The following is a 20,729-nucleotide window of genomic DNA, read 5'->3' as shown; positions in this document are numbered from 1 at the left end:
TGGAGTCTTGTTGAGAATGGATTTTTTGCAATTTTTTATTTATTTTAATTTCTCCTGGTGTTTCTCCTAATTATCAATTGGATTTTTCTGTTTATAATTTTAACACTGTGGTGGCGGTGATTGACTTGCATCTATAGACGTTTGTTTCTACCTGTGCTTCTTCTTTGTGGGCTGCGTTACTATCAGGAGATGGAAATGCTAGAGAGTACCTGTTGCCATAGTAAGTACGTATTGTTCCAACTCACCTCCGCCCCCATGGCTTGTGTTAAAACTATTAACCCCACCGTTCTCTGCATGGATTCACTCATCCGACTCTTCCTCGTTCTGTCTCTCTGTGTCTCTGTGGCCTGATTGGGTTGAGTGTCTATTCCTCCTCACTTTGGTCCTTGACTTCCTGTTCTTTCCCTCTTATTTCCTTTTGTTGCCAGGTGCTATTTCAGAGGTCCTCCCTGTCTGAAATGACAGTATCTCTTAAATGATGAGATTGATGTTAACACCACTTCCTATACAGTCTATGTTCCTAGCCAGCGACAGTGGAGAGATCTGAGATAGACCCAGCAACAAATCTCTTTTTAGGTAATCTCTTCCTTCCCGGAGTTGATCTCTTGTGAACTTAACCTTTTTGAGTCTTACATGGGAACATCTTATTTTAAAACTATATGAAATCATAAGTTCCTGCATTAGAATTCCCATGAATAAAATACATGAAACAGGTAATGTATATTGCTATTATAATGTACTGAATGTTATGTTTTTGTTCCAGATGAGACCAACCTCTGGTGTATATACAGCGCTCTTGTATTTTAGTGGAGTGTGGCTGTAGTAGAATGCACGCTTTTTTGGCTTTGCGAAGTGTGAGGCTTGTTTTCTGTTGGCTTAGCAGTAACATGATGAACAGCTTCCTATATCAATTGTTTCGCTTATTGCTGTGTCATGTTGTGTTTACCTTCATCGATATTCAGAGGTTCTTCAGGGGTTGTATGGATAATCAGTCTGTTGTGTGTACCTGCTAGTAATATGTGTTAAGAGTATATTGTCTGTATGGTGAGGAACTCAGACAAACAGCGGACAGTGGTTGTCTTGTGCTACATTGACTGCACAGTTTATACACAAGCATGAAGATGAACTGTACGTAATCCCACTGCACTGTATAGTTTATATGCACATGAATTTGATATATATATATATATATATATATAGTGCATTCAGAAAGTATTCAGACTCCTTGACTTTTTCCACGTTTTGTTACGTTTTCCTCATCAAACTACACACAATACCACATAATGACAAAGCGAAAACAGGTTTAGACATTTTTGCAAATATATTACAAATAAAATAGATAACTTATTTACATAAGTATTCAGACCCTTTGCTATGAGACTCAAAATTGAGCTCAGGTGCATCCTGTTTCTGTTGATCATCCTTGAGATGTTTCTACAACTTGATTGGAGTCCACTTGTGGTAAATTCAATCGATTTGGACATGATTTGGAAAGGCACACACCTGTCTTTGTAATGTCCCACAGTTTACAGTGCATGCCAGAGCAAAAACCAGGCCATGAGGTTGAAGGAATTGTCCTCAGAGCTCAGAGACAGGATTGTCCATTCTTTAAATGGAAGAAGTTTGGAACCACCAAGACTCTTTCTAGAGCTGGCCGCCCGGCCAGACTGAGCAATCGGGGGAGAAGGGCCTTGGTCAGGGAGGTGACCAAGAACCCAATGGTCACTCTGACAGAGATCCTCTGTGGAGATGGGAGAACTTTCCAGAATTACAACCATCTCTGCAGCACTCAACCAATCAGGCCTTTTATATTAGAGTGGCCAGACGAAAGCCACTCTTCAGTAAAAGGCACATGACAGCCTGATTGGAGTTTGCCAAAGGGGCGAAGGTTCACCTTCCAACAGGACAACGACCGTAAGCACACAGCCAAGACAACGCAGGAGCGGCTTCGGGACAAGTCTCTGAATGTCCTTGAGTAGCCCAGCCAGAGCCTGTATTTAAACTCGATCGAACATCTCTGGAGAGACCTGAAAATAGCTTTGCATCCAACCTGACAGAGATTGAGAGGATCTGCAGAGAAGAATAGGAGAAGCTCCCCAAATACAGGTGTGCTAAGCTTGTAGCTTTATACCCAGAAGACTCGAGGCTGTAATCGCTGCCAAAGGTGCTTCAACAAAGTACTGAGTAAGGGTCTGAATGCTTATGTAAATGTAATATTTCAGTTTTTTTTTTTTTTTTTTAATACATTTGCAAACATTTCTAAAAACCTGTTTTTGCTTTGTCATTATGGAGTATTGTGTGTAGATTGATGTTGGGGGAAAAACTATTAAATCTACTGTATAAAAGCTGTAAGGGCCTTACCCTTCCCTGGATTTTATTTTAAGCATTAAGTTATAGAGCTGTTGAGCTTTGCTTTGTGAAATGGTCAGCGTTCTTGTCTGAGTCTTCAATGTCAAGCTTTTGTGGTCCGAGTCTTCAATGTATAGCTAGGCGGTGGTGATGGCCAGTTGAGCTGATGGTGTTATTCTATATATATACGGCATGGCGCAGCTGAGGAGCATGTTGTCTTATTGATGCCTGAAGATTCTGATCTCCAGACGTAGACGGTTTTCATGGTTGATATAGATATGTTTTCCCGACTAGCTGGACTACAGAATAAAGACAATGATGGCCGAAGAAAATTGGATATATCGCTGTTGTGGATTTAACCTGTAGCCCAAGTGAGAGGAATGTGAAATGGCTAATGTAAATAGTTGAATAGCAGATTTTAAAAGCTGATCTCATATCTGCCTTGATACGTGGTTATCTGTATTACAGCTGCTTTGCAGGCCCTGTAAATGAACCGTTTCCTCCTATCTAATTAGATCTTCTCCTCACTCTCCCGCCCTCCCTCCCCCACAGAGCCGGAGCACACCTATAAGGACGAGAGTGACCAGGCTACACTGAGACAGACCCTCCCTGACCTGTCCCAAGACAACCAACCCTCCGACACCCCAGCCCCCACCCTCCCCGCCAAAGACCCCACTCCTGCCCCTCCCGCCACCACTGAGGGGGAGGAGCCTGCTGACGCTTCCGCCGCCGGCAACCAAGACTGTGAACAGGACGGTGACGAATATCCCAGCAAATCACCTTCCAAGAAGAAGACGTTCCGCACTCCCTCCTTCTTCAAGAAAAACAAAAAGAAGATGGAAGAAAAGGAACAAAAAGCAAAGGAAACCTAGATGAGACCTCCGCCTGCACACCCCTCTCACGCTTTGTAACCCTTTGCTTCCCCTTGAGCGAGCCGCAACCCACATAATTTGATGTTGATGCTTTTTATAATTTGTTTTTTCTGGCCTTAACTTTGTGGGCACCTCCTAGTGTGTGCTAATTTTCTATAAAAAAAAGAGTCAAATTCACTTACGAAGTTTTAATAAGTCGCTTTCATTGGTGAATGACTGTGTGCACTCAGTCTGGTTCAGTGTGGCTTGTTACGCATGCTGTCTATTTAGGCCCACTACTTGGAGTGAGCAGTGCATTTTTATTTTCATATTCTTTCATTTTAATTTTTTATAGTTACTGAAACTCGATTAACCACTACAATGTTTTGGGATTGTATCAGTGTCCCCCGCCCCCCCCCCCCCCCAAAAAAATGAAAATAAGCTTTTACTCTGTCATTTAACAGGTGGTAACCGATTCAAAATGTATAACTACAAATGAACTGCATGGTGCTAATTTCAGATTTCTAACATTAGCGTTAAATCTGTTCACTCAAAACAGGGGGTCCAAGTTAGGTCTTTCTTGGCCTATGGCCCGTGAGAACTCAAATCGTGTCAAGAATAGCATAACAACTCTGCGTCTGAATTTGACATTCTGTCACTCCCGTACCTCTTCTATCAACCAGGGTTTAGTGGCACCTGGTGAGAGGGAGGACTGCTGCTCCAATCACAGAGACACAAACAAACGGGACCTACGAGGACAGATGTATTTTATATTGTTAATGATATAGCTATAGTCCCATTTATTTTGTTATTCAAAAAAATCTTCATTTAGCCATTTTCACTTGCTGTGAGAGCACTGAACTGAAGCACATCAATATACCACAGCCCGGACTGCTGTTTTTTAACCGTTGCTTTTAGAGGAAACCGCAGGTCAGCCTGGATCCAAACTGAAAGTCAAAAAAGAACAATTCAGTCTGGATTCAGGCTACTGATTTTAAGTATACAGGGAATGTTGGAATACAGTTGTTTTTGAAGCCACAACGCACCATTTTAAACACCGCATGCGTGATCAGTGACCACACTGCGATGGACTACTCTGTGAATCCGCCCTCCTGAAATGAAATAACTGTCTCAAGAAAACATCTCGCTTTCAAGTTGCACTCAAGACACTGGAGTTCACGTAATCGATCTGTGGGCGTGATCGTACAGCCTGGTCCCACATCTATTTGTGCTGTCACACCAAACAATGGCAATAGGAATGGACGGAATGACACATCTGGGACAAGGCTAGCGATCTTACACCTTGGCTTTTTTAAGAAGGTTGTCGGGCAGACGGGCATTGACGCCCGACCAATGTCATGAATGAATCCCACTTGCCTGTGAAGCTTGGTTTCAGACCACTATCAAAACCTAGCCTGGTCCCAGTTCTGTTAGTGCTGTCTTACCAATGGCATGAAGGACCATAGGAGTTGGCAAGATGGCACAAACAGATCTATGACCAGGCTACTATTAATCTGGTATATTACATGATTGACGCAAGCTGAGGACATTAGCCTGTTCCCTGAAGAACCGCATGGCATTAAACTAAAGCTTTGACCTTGTATTGTTTGTTGTCTACATTATGACTAACTCCCTTTTACTTAATATCAATAACTCCATTTTACTCCCTTTTACTTATTGTTAGTATTGTTGTTAACACAATAATAGCAACTTCCTTAGTCATTTCTTCATTTGAAGTCACTTAGAATTGTTTTAAACTTGCAGCTAAGCTGTTCCCCCATTTTACAGAAATGTGTAATTATACCATTTATAGACTACCATCTTTTTTTCACTGTACTGTTTGTTTTTGTTCAATCGTTAATAAAAATCCTTCCTTCAAACAATTCCAAATGATCATTTTTGCCAAGACTAGTAAATCTTGAGTTGACGTTTCATCAGCAGAACAATACTTATGGTATTACTCGCTGATATTAGTACTACACTGAACAAAAATATAACTGAAAGATGTTAAGTGTTGGTCCTATGTTTCATGAGCTGAAAAAAGAACCCAGAAATGTAACATGCACAAACAAAAGCTTATTTCTCTTGAATTTTGTACACTTTTGTTTACATACCTGCTAGTGAGCATTTCTCATTTGCCAAGATAATCCATCAACTGACAGGTGTGGCATATCAAGAAGCTGATTAAACAGTGACATAATTACACAGGTGCACCTTGTGCTGGGGACAAAAGGCCACTAAAATGTGCGGTTTTGTCACACGACACAATGCCACAGATGTCTCAAGTTTGGAGGGAGTGTGCTATTGGCATGCTGACTGCAGGAATGTCTACCGCAGCTGTTGCCAGAGAATAGAATGTTAATTTGCCTACCATAATCTGCCTCCAATGTTGTTTTAGAGCATTTGGCAGTACGTCCATCCGGCCTCACAACTGCAGACCACGTGTATGGCGTTGTGTGGGTGAGCGGTTTTCTGATGTCAACGTTGTGAACAGTGTGCACCATGGTGGGGGTGGCGTTATGATATGGGCAGGCATAAGCTACTGAAAACGAACACAATTGCATTTTGTCGATGGCAATTTGAACGCACAGAGATACTGTGACGATCCTGAGGCCCATTGTTGTACCATTCATCCGCCGCCATCACCTCATGTTTCAGCATGATAAGGCACAGCCCCATGTCGCAAGGATCTGTACACAATTCCTGGAAGCTAAAAGTGTCCCAGTTTTTCCACGGCCTGCACACTCACCAGACATGTCACCCATTGAGAATGTTTGGGATGTTGTGGATCGACGTATACGACAGCGTGTTCCGGTTCCCGCCAATATCCAGCAACTTCGCACAGCCATTGAAGAGGTATGGGACAACATTCCACAGGCCACAATCAACAGCCTGACTGTATGCGAAGGAGATGTCGCGCTGCATGAGGCAAATGGTGGTCACAAACGGCTACTGACCTGTTTTCTGATCCACGCCCCTATCTTTTTTTTACGGTATCTGTGACCAACAGATGCATATCTGTATTCCCAGTTGTGAAATCCATAGATTAGGGCTTAAGGAATTTATTTCAATTGACTGATTTCCTTATATGAACTGGAACTCAGTAAAATCATTGAAATTGTTGCATGTCGAGTTAATATTTTTGTCCAGTATAGTTATATGCAGTGGAGATTTTAGCTCATCTTGGTGTGGCAAACTCAACAACAACAAAGTTTTTGATTGCATGCCAGCAATGCCACAACACTGAACAATACATTAATTGCACTATAACGGTGACAAACGGTGCCCATAAACTGTTGGGGCCTACATAAAGCTGTCCCAAAAGCAGAGTCCCAACAGCAGTCCCAACACCTTATCACTGCTACTCCTGGCTATCAGCGGAGCCTTGTCTGGCAGCGAAACAGTTCATTCAGCCTCATTTACTGCCTTTAAAAAAAACATTGCTGATATGGCTGATTTACTTAAACAAATGTGGTTTCTACTGACAATTGAGATGTACAACCTATGGCATAAGGGGACAACGAGTGGCTAAGAGGCACTCTGTAACTTCGATTAAGACATGAATGAGTGAGTTAGGACGGACGTAGTCAATAACTATTTGTTCAGCACTTTTGAAATGTACAGCGACAGAATTCAGAACATGGGCCATTCTTACAGTATTCTCCCTGTACACTAAGTCAGAACCGTAGGATAAATATAGATGGTATATAAGCAGACAATGAAAGGTCTTACCATATTCGATGATGACATTTCTCTAAAACAGGCTATAGGCTACATGTGCACCACCAAGTTAGAACAGTAGGCTAAGGTATGAGGGGAAAAGGGACCAAATTATTAGGGTGAGGCACATGGGCTACTAACAGCTTACTACACAACATTCACTTAATATTACTTTCTTAGCTACCGTATATATATATCTCAATGGCATATTACATCATTTATGCAGCAGCATACAATACATTTTTGGACTCGCCTTGTTGTGCTGTGCTCACTTGAACAGGAAGGTAGCGTGGCGGTCCTTCATGGGTTAACTTTGTCATCAAACTTTGTCATTAAAGTCTGGCATTCTCTGAATTTCAATTAAAATAAAATAAAAATGTATTTGTCACATGTGGCAAATACAACAGCGAAATGCTTACTTACAACCAACAATGCAGTTTTAAGAAAATACCTCCCAAAAAAGTAAGAGATAAGAATAACAAATGATTAAAGAGCAGCAGTAAATAACAATAGCAAGGCTATTCACAGGGGGTACCGGTACAGAGTCAATGTGCGGGGTCACCGGTGTCAAGGTAATTGAGGTAATATGTACATGTAGGTAGAGTTATTAAAGTGACTATGCATAGATATAACAGAGATTAGCAGCAGTCTGGGTAGCCATTTGATTAGCTGTTCAGGAGTCTTATGGCTTGGGGGTAGAAGCTATTTAGGAGCCTCTCGGACCTAGACTTGGCGCTCCGGTACCGCTTGCCGTGCGGTAGCAGAGAGAACAGTCTATGACTAGGGTGGTTGGAATCTTTGACAATTTTAATGGCCTTCCTCTGACACATTTATGGTACTTCAAGACAACTGGAAACTCTGGGGAAAAAAACAAGGTTGATTCATGACGTCAGTGATCTTCAGGTTGGAGCTCAGAATGTGGCCTGAGTTCCAGACTTGGAATTCAGGGTTGGATGACCGTTCAAAATGTATTTTCCCAGTCGGAGATGTTTTTTTTCTTCAGAATTCCCAGTTGTCTTGAACTCACTGAAATCTGAGATTTCCCAGTTCTGCGTTTCCAATTGTTTTGAATGCGGTAGAAGTTACCCTGGATTGACAGCATGGCGAATGTTGAACGTTTGGAAAAGAGACCCTTAAACCCAGACCTGGACCTCACACTCAGTCCACTGAATAGCAGCCAGTGATTGCTTTGTGAAAGAGATTTGCGTCAGTTAAAATCTGGTATCAGGACAAAAAGTGATTCAGAGTCACCGAATATATTTTAAGTATTTTAATTAAACTCAAGCGATGGTAAATGCAATTTTCGTATATACGGGTTCACTGTATCACCGCGCAGGGTAAAACAGGGAACTGTGGAATGTACTCAAATAGCAGTTCTTATACAATGACAGCTTTAGTTCCAACTCGTCCGTTGTCCTATCACAGTAGAGGCTGAGCGCGGTTTAAACTTTTGCTCAGCCTGTGCTGGCACCCGGACTTGTCCAAGTCCCTTAGTGCTTTCCTTTGTCCACATCTGGTTGCTGGGTAGATTAGCTCCGTCTTGTGTCTCCCCCTTGATTCTTCACTCAAACAATTCCTAATATGGTACTGGTCAGTTCCCTAACCTCCCTGGTTGGCCTAGAGAGATGCACCCCTCCCCTCTCCAGATTGACCACAGCTTTTATGGCCTGTGTTGGTCAGTCATTACACACCTACACACACACACATCTGTATTGTTTGTGTGTGTGTGTATGTGTGTAACAAAACAATATTCATCTTCAAACAATATGCTAGCAGGCTATAGTGCATAAACATAAATCCTAACATTTGCAATGCTTACAGTTAGCCACTGATTCCTTCCAAACCACTCATTGTTGGATTTTCGATTTCCAATTTGTGTAATGTTTATGGCCGATGAGCACCAATGTTTTATCTCTAATCTCTCTTCATGTGACAAGGATTAAAAAGAATTTGCCAGTAGATTGTCGACTTGATTCATCATGATGACTGCTAGTTTGTTAGCTAAGATTTTGAAAGTATAATGTTGACATGATCAGTCCATTCAACGCTACAGTAGATATAACATGATTTGACAACATTGTATCTGTGGCCAATGACCTTGAGGCTTCTTGGATGGGCACTTATAATGTAACTATGGCAGCACCCAAGGGGCATGAATTTTCAAGCTCCTCGTAGATTTTGCGAAAATCTATTGTCCCCATGAGTGACAGAACACTGAGCCAATCACGGCATAACTAAAGAACATTGCCAACCCCTACGCTGACTGCTTCACCACCAAAGAAAGCACTGAGCTAGTATTTTTACATTGTTTGCAAACTGATATGTGTCACGTAGTAATACCAAAATAACATACAAAACATGCACAGGTTAGGGTTAGGGCACATATTTCACATCTCATCCTTTTTCGTTTTCCTTTAAGTGCAATGCTGAGTTTTTACCAGATAGCGGCGCTGCAGAATATTACTTACCATGTCAACTGACGAGGAGTCGCCTCATGATGAACTTTGACCTCGTGCTGGCAGGCGGATTTTCTGCTGTGGAACAACGTGGATAATGCAAAGTAGATGATTTAACGTTATATTTTAACTTCAAAATACACATGAGGTGTTTTACTTGACCAATATCCAATCTATAAGGTATGCCATTACAATTTATGATGTTTGCCTTGAGAACGTGTCCAATGTTAGCTAGCCGACGTTATCAAACGTTAGCTAGCCAGTTATCACACTAGCTATTGTATTTCAGTACTTTACATGGTTGTTATATTAGCAAGGAGGTTCTCAGCCATATTCTTGCCTTCACCTAACTACCTATTTTGTCTAGATGGGGAAACTGCCAAAAAAGAAGAACCTTGCTGATAAGGTTCGCAAGACCAAAACTTCCACCCAGATCAAAAACAACCCATTCGAGGTGAAAATCAACCGGAAAAAGTTTGACATCCTCGGGCGAAAAAGCAAGCACGACGTCGGTCTGCCAGGTGTATCCAGATCTAAAGCCATCAAAAAGGTAGGTGGTTGCAATGAAGTGTTTATGTACACATGGGGATTTGAAGAGAACATATGCAGAGATGGATGTAAAGTATCCAGCCTGGTTTCAGATTTGTTCTCTCTTACCAACTTCTATGGTCGTTGTCCATATAAGTTTACCATAGGAGTTAACAAGCCAGCACAAACAGATCTGGGACCAGGCTAGATGGATCCTAAAGACGTCCGTAGACTAACGTTTGCTCCTAGCAAAAAACTCGGCTTGGCGAAGCGAACTTCTTGCCAGCAATAGTTGTTGCAACATTTTTTTTTATTGAAAATGACCAAAAAGTCACTATTATTCGAGTCACAAGGTCCGAGTCCCAAGTAGAACGTCTCGAGTCATTTACAAATCGTGCATTATAATGCCGCGTTCAAAACAACTGGGAACTATGAAAAATACGAGGTAAAATCGTGACGAAAGTGATCTTCAGGTCGGAAAGTTGAAGCTCTAGAAAAAGGCCCGAGTTGAAGCTCTAGAAAAATGCCCAAGTTCCCGAGGTGGAATTCCGAGTTGGATGACCAATCAATTTTCACCAGTCCAAGCTCGTTTTCTTCAGTTACCAGTGATTTTTAATGCTGCATTAGAGCAAGTCCAGTCACAAGTTTCTTTCAATTGACTCAAGAAAAAAAACAACTATACATGCAATGACTTCAACTACAAATCGAGTAAACTTCTATCTGCATAAACCCATTTGAGCTTGGCACTATAAGGTTCTGTCCGCAATCCAATCACAAACCTGAACAAATACAGACGGACCAATCAGAACATGATTTTATTGGTCACATACATGGTTAGCAGATGTTATTGCGAGTGTAGCGAAATGCTTGTACTTCTAGTTAGGACAGTGCAGCAATATCTAACAATTCATGTCTTGGTCATCTCCCTCTAAGTATGGTCTAGGCTAGTCTAGCAGCCATGATGGCATGTAAGCAAAAAAACGGTTCGATTTAATAAAGTAAATGATGTCTTGTCTTTGTTCACTGATGACAAAAATTTGTCTGATCATAAAACATATGTATTTGATGTGTTCTGACTCTTGGTAAATTAGTGTTATTCTATCATTTATATATTCAAATAGCTACAGTCTTATTAACTCTTCTTAACTGAACATGTCTAATTCAAAAGTGTCTGAATCTTATGGCTGAAACCAGATTGACATTTCAGACCCATAATGTTCTATCTGCAATGGCACCCCCCTAAAAAAAACAGATATACAAATGTCTCATGATTGTGATAGTTGGTCATTTAGGTCACTTTTTAAGGTGATGACCTTAATGGGTTTTGAAAGAATTTACTACAAAACAGTTCTGAGGTCTGCGATGTGACCTTTGATGCTCAATATCTCAGAACTAGGCTTTGCACAGATAGTTACCGTGGGACTATACGGTTCTATCTTTGTCTATTTATTGAGGCTACCAGACAGTCCTTTATCATTATTTTTTTCAACAACACATTTTGATTATGTAATAAGTCAATTGAACTAGTTCCAAATGAAAGCTCCATACGTAAATTATACATTTCAAGTAGAGGTCGACCGATTAATCGGAATGGCCGATTTTAATTAGGGCCGATTTCAAGTTTTCATGGTCATCGGATTTTTGGACACCGATTATGGCCGATTACATTGCACTCCACGAGGAGACTGCGTGGCAGGCTGACTACCTGTTATGTGAGTGCAGCAAGGAGCCAAGGTAAGGTGCTAGCTAGCATTACATCAATCTTAACATAATCACTAGTTAACTACACATGGTTGATGATATTACTAGTTTATCTAGCTTGTCCTGCGTTGCACATAATCAATGCGGTGTCTGTTAATTTATCATTGATTCACAGCCTACTTCGCCAACCGGGTGATTTAACAAGTGCATTCGCGAAAAAAGTGCACCAATGTGTACCTAACCCTAAACATCAATGCCTTTCTTAAAATCAATACACAAGTATATATTTTTTTAACCTGCATATTTAGTTAATATTGCCTGCTAACATGAATTCATTTTAACTAGGGAAATTGTGTCACTTCTCTTGCGTTCTGTGCAGCAGAGTCAGGGTATGTGCAGCAGTTTGGGCCGCCTGGCTCGTTGCGAGATGTGTGTAGACCATTTCTTCCTAACAAAGACAGCCAACTTCGCCAAACGGGTGATGATTTAACAAAAGCGCATTTGCGAAAAAAGCACAATCGTTGCACAAATGTACCTAACCAAAAACATCAATGCCTTTCTTAAAATCAATACACAGAGGTATATTTTATTTAAACCTGCATATGTAGTTAAAAGAAATACATGTTAGCAGGCAATATAAACTAGGGAAATTGTGTCACTTCTCTTGCGTTCATTGCACGCAGAGTCAGGGTATATGCAACAGTTTTTGCCGCGTGGCTCGTTGCGAACTAATTTGTACGATTTTTACATAATTATGACATAACATTGAAGGTTGCGCAATGTAACAGCATTATTTAGACTTATGGGTGCCACCCATTAGATAAAATACGGAACGGTTCCGTATTTCACTGAAGGAATAAACGTTTTGTTTTCGAAATGATAGTTTCCGGATTTGACGATAATAATGACCTACGGCTGGTATTTTTGTGTGTTATTATAATTAAGTCTATGATTTGATAGAGCAGTCTGACTGAGCTTTGGTAAGCAGCAGCATGCTCGTAAGCATTCATTCAAACAGCACTGTCCTGCATTTGCCAGCAGCTATTCGCAACGCGTCAAGCATTGTACTGTTTGACTTCAAGCTTATCAACTCCCGAGATTAGGCTGGCAATACTAAAGTACCTTTTAGAACATCCAATAGTCAAAGGTATATGAAGTACAAATGGTATAGAGAGAAATAGTCCTATAATAACTACAACCTGAAACTTCTTACCTGGGAATATTGAAGACTCATGTTAAAAGGAACCACCAGCTTTCATATGTTCTCATGTTCTGAGCAAGGAACTTAAACGTTAGCTTTTTTACATGGCACATATTGCACTTTTACTTTCTTCTCCAACACTTTGTTTTTGCATTATTTAAACCAAATTGAACATGTTTCATTATTTATTTGAGACTAAATTGATTTTGGTCTAATATGTTAAGTTAAAATAAGTGTTCATTCAGAGTTGTAAATGTCATTATTACAAATATATATAAAAATCGGCCGATTTAATTGGTATCGACTTTTTTTGGTCCTTCAATAATCGGCATCGGCGTTGAAAAATCATAATCGGTCGACCTCTAATTACAAGCAATTTTGACATACCAAAGGACCAGTAGGCCTATGCTAGTACTTGATGCCACATTGCTTGTGCAAAGTAAACAAGAACAACTATTGTTCACTAAACCATTTTTGGAGATGGATATCTATGTATGGCAATCCTCTCCCAACAATTTGACATTTGCACTCCACCCAATCTTATAGCTGTACAGCAAGTCAGCAATCTGTTTGCTAGCTCGGCGGTTCTCAAACGTTTTGACCCACGATCCCCAAAAAGGAGTGGTTCCAAGCTTACACCCCCTGCGCACGCACATACTTGCGCACGCACAGGGAGAATGCACGCGCACAATCGCTGTGCAAGTGTAGCCTGTCATCACAGCCATAAACAGCGATGCATTTTCAAAATGCACGACGCAGAAATGAACAGCATTTTACACCTGCTTTTTTTGAGCTGAAAGTCATTCCTGTTAGCAGCCAATGTCAACTAAATGTGGTAACGTATGTGTGAACTGTTTTGACTGGGAAGCATACGGTAAGCTTTACAGTATCTCAAATCACAGCTAGAGTGGTTTGCAACTTGTGTTACCACGTTTCTTTGATTCTATTCATTAGTGTGCCAGTGTGGCTCTTGTGCTTATAAGATATTCCTTTCTCCCCCCCCCCAGCGAAAAGAGACCCTGTTGAAGGAATATAAGACAAAGGACAAGGCCAATAAGTTCATAGACCGACGGTTTGGCGAGTATGACACCAAGATGGACCCAGAGGAGAAAATCCTTCAGAGGTTTTCGATGGAAAGACAGGTGAGATCAATGCTGTCGGACATGCGGTATCTCTCGTCCACTCCACTGTCACTGCGTGAAACACCTTCTACAGGAGTGGGCAAAGTACCGGTCTGTGGCCGGCATCTTCTTTTTGATATGATTCTTTGGGGTTATTAAAAAACACTCCAGGCCACACTTGAATGTCTAAAACTAGATAGACTGTATAGGGAGCAGGGCTCCCTTGCAAAAGAGACCTTGGTCTTTAATTTTAAAAGTAAAACCCTGAAAAATGTAGAAATGATAATGGACTTATATATTTTCTGGCCCACAAATTGGGCATGTTTTTTAAACAAATCTGTGCGTCCCTTTGTTGATTTTCAAAATACCGACGTGGCCCTTGAGCCAAGAAGTTTGCCCGCCCACAGCCCTACATTGTCGATTTACAGCATGTCAAATATAAAATAATGAATTAAACTATCTTCTCGGGAGCTGCACTTTTGGCTGGCCCTGTGCTCCTCTCAAAGCTGTGTGTTATGCGGGGGGTTGAGACCAGGGGAGAAGACTCATTTCCAACGTAACATTTGGACAAATACATGTGTGTTGAATAAAGATGCGCCGTAGTCCATAACTTAACATTGTCTTCTCTTGCTGTTGTCCCCCTTCAGCGTACCCAAGACAAGAAGAACATGTATAACCTGAACGAGGAGGAGGAGTTGACCCACTATGGCCAGTCTCTGTCTGAGATGGAGAAGCTCAACGACATGGTAGACAGTGACGATGATGCAGACGAGAAAGGAATGCTCTCAGGTGAGACGCAATGACCCCGGTCTTCACAGAATTGGGGGGAGCTGTAGACCAGGGAGAGGGAGAGAAGGGGTGGGGGGAAAGCAAGCAGGTGGCGGCGAGAGAACATAAAGATGTACATTGGCAAAGAATTTGTCTGTAAAAAAAATCTAAATAAGGGGTCACTATTGGTGACATCTGAAGTAGTGACCATAACAATATTTTCTCATCCGTCTTTCCTTCAGCTGAGCTGACTGCATCCCACTTCGGAGGAGGCGGTCTGCTGAGGAGGAAGACCCACGGGGAGACGGATAACGGGGGGAACCCGAGAGCCAAGTCCAGACAGGAACTCATAGAGGAGCTCATCCTCAAGTCGAAACAAGAGAAGGTGAGTGTCAATCCCTCTCGTCTCATTCTAGGATGTGCCTTAATGTCTTAGACACGTTAGGAATGGTATTGAGGTTTATTCGCTGGAACGTTGGTGGGAGGTCCATTCAATTGTTTGGGGCAGCATCCAAGATCATCAATGTGCTGCAGTGTCTTCCTTTTTTAGGAGGGGGGTTAATACCCTTCGTCTTGATTTGGTTGTATAGTGTGGTCCACCAGATATTTGATTAACTTTTCCAGTACTGGCAATAGCTCTACGGGTGTCTGAGGTGAGATCAGATGCCTGACAGGTCTGTTGGTTGTCCTCAGAGGGAGAGGCAGAACCAGAAGGAGGAGTCCCAGGTGCTGACAGAGAAGCTGGACCAGGACTGGAAAAGCATTCAGGGGCTGCTGGCTCACAAGAATGCCCCCAAGGCTGACAGACACGAGGAGGAAGACAAACCCAAGGTAAAAGAACAGGAAATGCTTCCAATGGAAGTTTTAATTGATTATCCACTAAGTCAAACATATCCCTCATACAAAATAGATTTGTATCTTATTGAGTCTAACCTGTATACATTAAGATTAAATTAAAAGGTTTCCAAGAGACCTTATCTCAGTGAGATGAACCCGGATAAGTAAAATGTTTGTGTCCCAAGGGGGGGAAAAAACCTTTGTTTCATCTCGAATCAAATTTGATTGGTCACATACACACATTCATCTTTGTCTCTTCCCTTGTATGTTCCAGCTGGATGAGTATGACATGATGGTGCGAGAGCTGGGCTTTGAGATGAAGGCTCAACCATCTGAGAAGATGAAGACTCCAGAGGAAGTGGCCATGGAGGAAAGGGAGCGCCTGCAGAAACTAGAGGTATGGATGTGTCTCAACACCATTTCCTTGTCCTTTTTTTTTCTTTATGACCATTGATGGGTAATGGGTCTGCTTTCACCTGACCTGTCAGCCAGTAATCCTAGAGATAAGGACTTGAGAAAGGGAAGGACGTAAACTATTGATACACTGACACGGTTTGTCTCTCTGTGTGGTTTGACCTGTCTACTGCACTGAAGCTGTTTCCTTTCTGTGGTTTGACCTTTGCCCCAGGCTGACAGGCTGAGGAGGATGACGGGAGATGTAAGAGAAGACTGCGCCAAGACCCAGGCTCACATGTCAGCTGACGACCTCAACGACGGCTTCGTCCTAGACGTTGACGACAAACCGACTCTGGCCTATCAGGTAAGGCACCAGGCAGACTCTGCCTTGTCGCCGGAAGGGACCAGGCAGACTCTGCCTGTGTGTGGATTATGATTTGACCTTGTGTCTTGGAGTTCAGACATCGCATCATCTCTACTCTCTCAATGGAAGGAAGTAGTAGGAAGGGTCACACACATTTATTTGGACAGTGACGCTAAAACATTTAATTTGGCTCTAATATTACAGCATTTATTATTTGAGATCAAATGTTTCATATTAGGCGACAGTACAGAATGTCTAAAATCGAAATCAAATTGTATTTGTCCCATGTGCCAAATACAGCAGGTGTAGACCTTCCTGTGAAATGCTTACCCACGTCACCTTTTATTTGAGGGTATTTTCAAACCTATCTGTTTTACCGTTTAGAAATGAAAGCGCTATGTATCTAGTTCACCCATTTTGAAGGTGTCATAGGTATTTGGACTAATTCAATTATGTGTAGTAAAAAGTGTATTTGGTCCGATATTCCGTTGCACGCAATGACTGCATATGCAGTTTGTTTTTGCTGTGCCCAACCGATATGTATGAAAATACCCTCAAATAAAAGGTGCCATTCTGTACTGTCCCCTCATATGGAACATTTGACCTCAAATCCAAAATGCTGGAGTATAGAGCCATATTTAAATATTTAAGCTTCACTGTCCAAATAAATACATAGGGGAGTGTATGTGACACAGTCAAATTTACAGGCGTTCACTGAAAGAAGAGCAGATAACAAAATCCTATTTTTTTCTCGTTCTCTCTCTATAGGATGGGAAATGGAACATAAATGAGGAAGGGGCAAAGATAGAGGGGGATGACGAGGAGGAGGACGGTGGTGAAGGAGAGAGTGGTGAGGAGGAATCTGATGGAGAGGAGGAGGAGGGCAGTTACGAGGATAGCCACTCGGACCTGGACTCTGAGCAGGAGAGTGAGAGAGGAGAGGAGGAGGAGGCGGAAGAAGAGGAGAAGGATGAAGCGCCTGCAACCAAATCTCAGCTGAGTGAGGAGGAGAGGAAGGCCCAAGCAGAGGCAGCTAAAGCAGAACTACCATACACGTTCAAAGGTAAGACCCATGTTTTATATGATCTAACCGGACATAATTTTCGGGAGGTGATCGTTTTTGGAATATGTTGGTATATAGGAAAAATGATTTCTTATGTTTCAATTGAAAGCTAAAGTCGACTTCTCTCGAGTGATCCAGAAAAACAAAACACGACTCCCCCTGGTGGTCGTGCCCTGACACAACACCATCCTTGTCTTGTCTGCCTTCTCCACCCATGTCCAATGTCCTTCTCTCCTCCCAGCTCCAGAGAGCTACAGTGACCTGAAGGGCCTACTGCAGGGTCATCCCGCTGACCACCAGTGTGTCATCCTTGCCAGGACACAGAAGTGTAACCATCCCAGTCTGGCTGTGGGGAACAAGCTCAAACTACAAGTCAGTAGTGTTCAGCCTGAATCACAAGATGGAATTGTTAACTGATATGCCAATGTTTTGCCAGGGATCAAAATAGTTATTTGATTCAACTGCTGTGGTTTTCTCACTTCTTCGTTCAGAAATTATTTGGCTTTCTGCTGGAGTATGTGGGCGAGTTGGCTTCCAGGAGTCCACCGGAACTTTCCACAATAGACAAAATGATACCGTGAGTAACGCTCTCTGGTTTTGATATGCTATAGGATTTGACTGTGCCAGGTGTATTGATTGTGATGGTGCTGTTTTTTTCTGTCTCTCCCTGCTGCTCCCCAGGCAGCTGTATGGTCTATGTCAGCTGTTCCCCGAAGCTGCTTCCAAGGCGATGCAGATGACTCTGGTTGACAGCGCACACAGCATGGAGGAGGTGCTGGAGGTCAAGGGTCGGGCCGCCTTCCCACAACTAGACATGGTACTTTTGACTTTCTTCTCAAATGGTTTTGCTTCCCACTTCTCCGTTACGTTATTGTCATGGACTGTTGTCTTTTTCTGCGTGCAACACTGCTCTACATGTCAAGTCAGGGGGAAAAGCCGGGGAAATACCCGTCTGACATTTGTTAATCCTGTTCTATTTGTTCTCTGACAGTGAAGTCCAATCCAAAATGAAGTCTAGAATCGGCTTCCTATTTCGCAACAAAGCCTCCTTCACTCATGCCGCCAAATATACCCTAGTAAAACTAACTATCCTACCGATCCTTGACTTTGGCGATGTCATTTATAAAATAGCCTCCAACACTCTATTCAGCAAATTGAATGCAGTCTATCACAGTGCCGTCCGTTTTGTCACCAAAGCCTCATATACTACCCACCACTGCGACCTGTACGCTCTCGTTGACTGGCCCTCGCTTCATATTCGTCGCCAAACCCACTGGCTCCGGGTCATCTATAAGTCTTTGCTAGTTAAAGCCCCGCCTTATCTCAGCTCACTGGTCACCATGGCAGCACCCACTCGTAGCACGCACTCCAGCAGGAATATGTCACTGGTCATCCCCAAAGCAGCAACTCCTTTGGCTACCTTTCCTTCCAGTTCTCTGCTGCCAATGACTGGAACGAATTGCAAAAATCACTGAAGCTTGACATTTCTATCTCCCTCTAACTTTAAGCATTAGCTGTCTGAGCACCTGTACACAGCTCACCTGTAAATAGCCCACCCAACTACCTCATCCCCATATTGTTATTTACTTTTTTGCTCCTTTGCACCCCAGTATCTCCACGTGCACGCTCATCTTCTGCTCATCTATCACTCCAGTGTTAATGCTAAATTGTAATTATCTCACCACTATGGCCTATTTATTGCCTTAGCTCCCTAATCTAACTACATTTGCACACACTGCATATAGATTTTTCTATTTTGTTGTTGGCTGTTTGTTTATCCCATGTGTAACTGGGTTTGTGTCGCACTGCTTTGTTCTATCTTGGCCAGGTCGCAGTTGAGATCTTGTTCTCAACTGGCCTACCTGGTTAAATAAAGGTGAAATAAGACATTTTAATACAAAGAAGTGATGGGGGGGAGAATCGATACAATTACATATCGCAAATTTAGTTTTGACGATGTTATATCGATACTTGACTCCCATATTTCTATTAAATGAATTGCTAGTCGGCCGTACCTGCGCAAAACCTCCGGTATGTTTCATCGAATAGCTTGTTCTCCATCTATCTCAGGGGTGTCAAAGTCAAATGGACGGAGGGCCAAATAAAAAATTTAGCTACAAGCCGAGGGCCGGACTGTTCGAATGTTAATTGAAAAATTTTTAAATGACGCATATAGTCTAGTGAACCTAATTGAACCTACTGAAAACCTAACAAATATATTCCAATATGATCAGATAAATAAAGCAATATTTTCTTATGGCTCTGTCAGTAATCTTTAATTTTCAACAGACACAAAAGACAAATTTCCTTTATATAAAAATCCCCATAACATGAACATTAAATGAAAGAAACCGGTATTCAAGGCACCATCAGTAGCCTATATTTTCTATTTTAGCAAAAGTGGGCTAAATTTACTTCAAAGAAAAAAACAATAATAGCAATTTTCTATCATCCACTCAACTGAAATATTTTTAAAATATAATTGGATTGAAATACAATAAAATAAAGTGCAAAAATCTATTAATCAAAAACAACACTTTGTTTAAGGAGAAGTAACATGCAGTGAAAACAAATATTAAACTTTAACTTTTAAACTTGAACTGAGTAAAAACTCTAAATATGTGATTGCACAGTAATGTTCACTTGTTTGAGGTTGAGGGTGATACTTGGTGGTGTCCCATCTTTTCCACAAGTTCATCAATGTTCGGGGTAAGGCTCTGAGCTGAGGAAATCCTCAGAATTGAGTGGAGGTGTTCAGCAGTAAGTCGACTTCTGTGTGATGTTTTGTTCAGGTTCATCAAAGAAAACAGTTGTTCACACAGGTATGTGCTGCCAAACATAGACAACGTTTGAGCAGCCTGGATGCGCAGCTGGGGCATTGTGTCGGGGAGGAAACGGGCGAACTCCGCAGCACCCACTGCCGCATATTTTGCCCTCAGTGCATCATTGCATTGGAGGTCAATCAACTCCATTTGGAGGTTTGGTGGTGAGCTTTCCACGTCAACAGCAAATGGGTTACCGAGCAGTTCCAACCTGCTTTTTTGTGCTTCAAAGTCAGCAAATCGGCGTCGAAAGTCAGCGGCAAGCATACCTATTTTATCAGCCAACTGTGCGCTCGGGAACGCACTGGTAGAGAGCTTCTCTTTCATGGTCTGGCAGCTGGGAAAGTGGCTCAAATTTTCTTTCCGCATCTGCGTCTCCCACAGAGTCAGTTTGGTTTTAAATGCCTTCACTGTACTGTACATATCAGAGATGACATGATCCCGACCCTGCAGCTGCAAGTTCATTGCATTCAGATGACTCGTAATGTCACACAGAAAAGCCATTTCACACAGAAACATTTCGTCTCGGAGTTGTGTTGTGTCTTTCCCTTT

The 20,729-nt window shown here is 42.0% G+C and overlaps 2 protein-coding genes across 15 annotated transcripts in view; both read left to right on the top strand.

Annotated features, from left to right (window-relative positions):
- The window catches only part of LOC129818877 (alpha-adducin-like), a 50,130-nt gene extending 45,047 nt beyond the window's left edge, over positions 1 to 5,083 (top strand). For 5 of the 14 annotated variants that reach the window (XM_055875167.1, XM_055875171.1, XM_055875177.1 and 2 more), the window contains one exon: positions 2,902 to 5,083. In XM_055875167.1, coding sequence (XP_055731142.1) covers positions 2,902 to 3,221 — 320 coding nt within the window. In that variant the 3' untranslated portion in view covers positions 3,222 to 5,083. Of the gene's footprint in view, positions 1 to 186; positions 225 to 428; positions 577 to 2,901 lie in introns of those variants that run through there. The other 9 variants (XM_055875173.1, XM_055875178.1, XR_008753985.1 and 6 more) reach the window with 8 other exon arrangements.
- Positions 5,084 to 9,409: 4,326 nt separating this feature from the next.
- The window catches only part of nop14 (NOP14 nucleolar protein homolog (yeast)), a 33,637-nt gene continuing 22,317 nt past the window's right edge, over positions 9,410 to 20,729 (top strand). The window contains exons 1-12 of the mRNA XM_055875165.1: positions 9,410 to 9,556; positions 9,744 to 9,926; positions 13,814 to 13,948; positions 14,575 to 14,716; positions 14,938 to 15,080; positions 15,389 to 15,526; positions 15,807 to 15,929; positions 16,161 to 16,292; positions 17,061 to 17,355; positions 17,597 to 17,727; positions 17,847 to 17,932; positions 18,037 to 18,172. Of these exons, the coding sequence (XP_055731140.1) occupies positions 9,744 to 9,926; positions 13,814 to 13,948; positions 14,575 to 14,716; positions 14,938 to 15,080; positions 15,389 to 15,526; positions 15,807 to 15,929; positions 16,161 to 16,292; positions 17,061 to 17,355; positions 17,597 to 17,727; positions 17,847 to 17,932; positions 18,037 to 18,172 (1,644 nt within the window). The 5' untranslated portion in view covers positions 9,410 to 9,556. The remainder of the gene's footprint in view (positions 9,557 to 9,743; positions 9,927 to 13,813; positions 13,949 to 14,574; positions 14,717 to 14,937; positions 15,081 to 15,388; positions 15,527 to 15,806; positions 15,930 to 16,160; positions 16,293 to 17,060; positions 17,356 to 17,596; positions 17,728 to 17,846; positions 17,933 to 18,036; positions 18,173 to 20,729) is intronic.

Source organism: Salvelinus fontinalis, chromosome 21 (assembly GCF_029448725.1).
Source record: "Salvelinus fontinalis isolate EN_2023a chromosome 21, ASM2944872v1, whole genome shotgun sequence".
Classification (NCBI taxonomy): domain Eukaryota; kingdom Metazoa; phylum Chordata; class Actinopteri; order Salmoniformes; family Salmonidae; genus Salvelinus; species Salvelinus fontinalis.
This window is presented reverse-complemented; position numbering and strand designations above follow the sequence as displayed.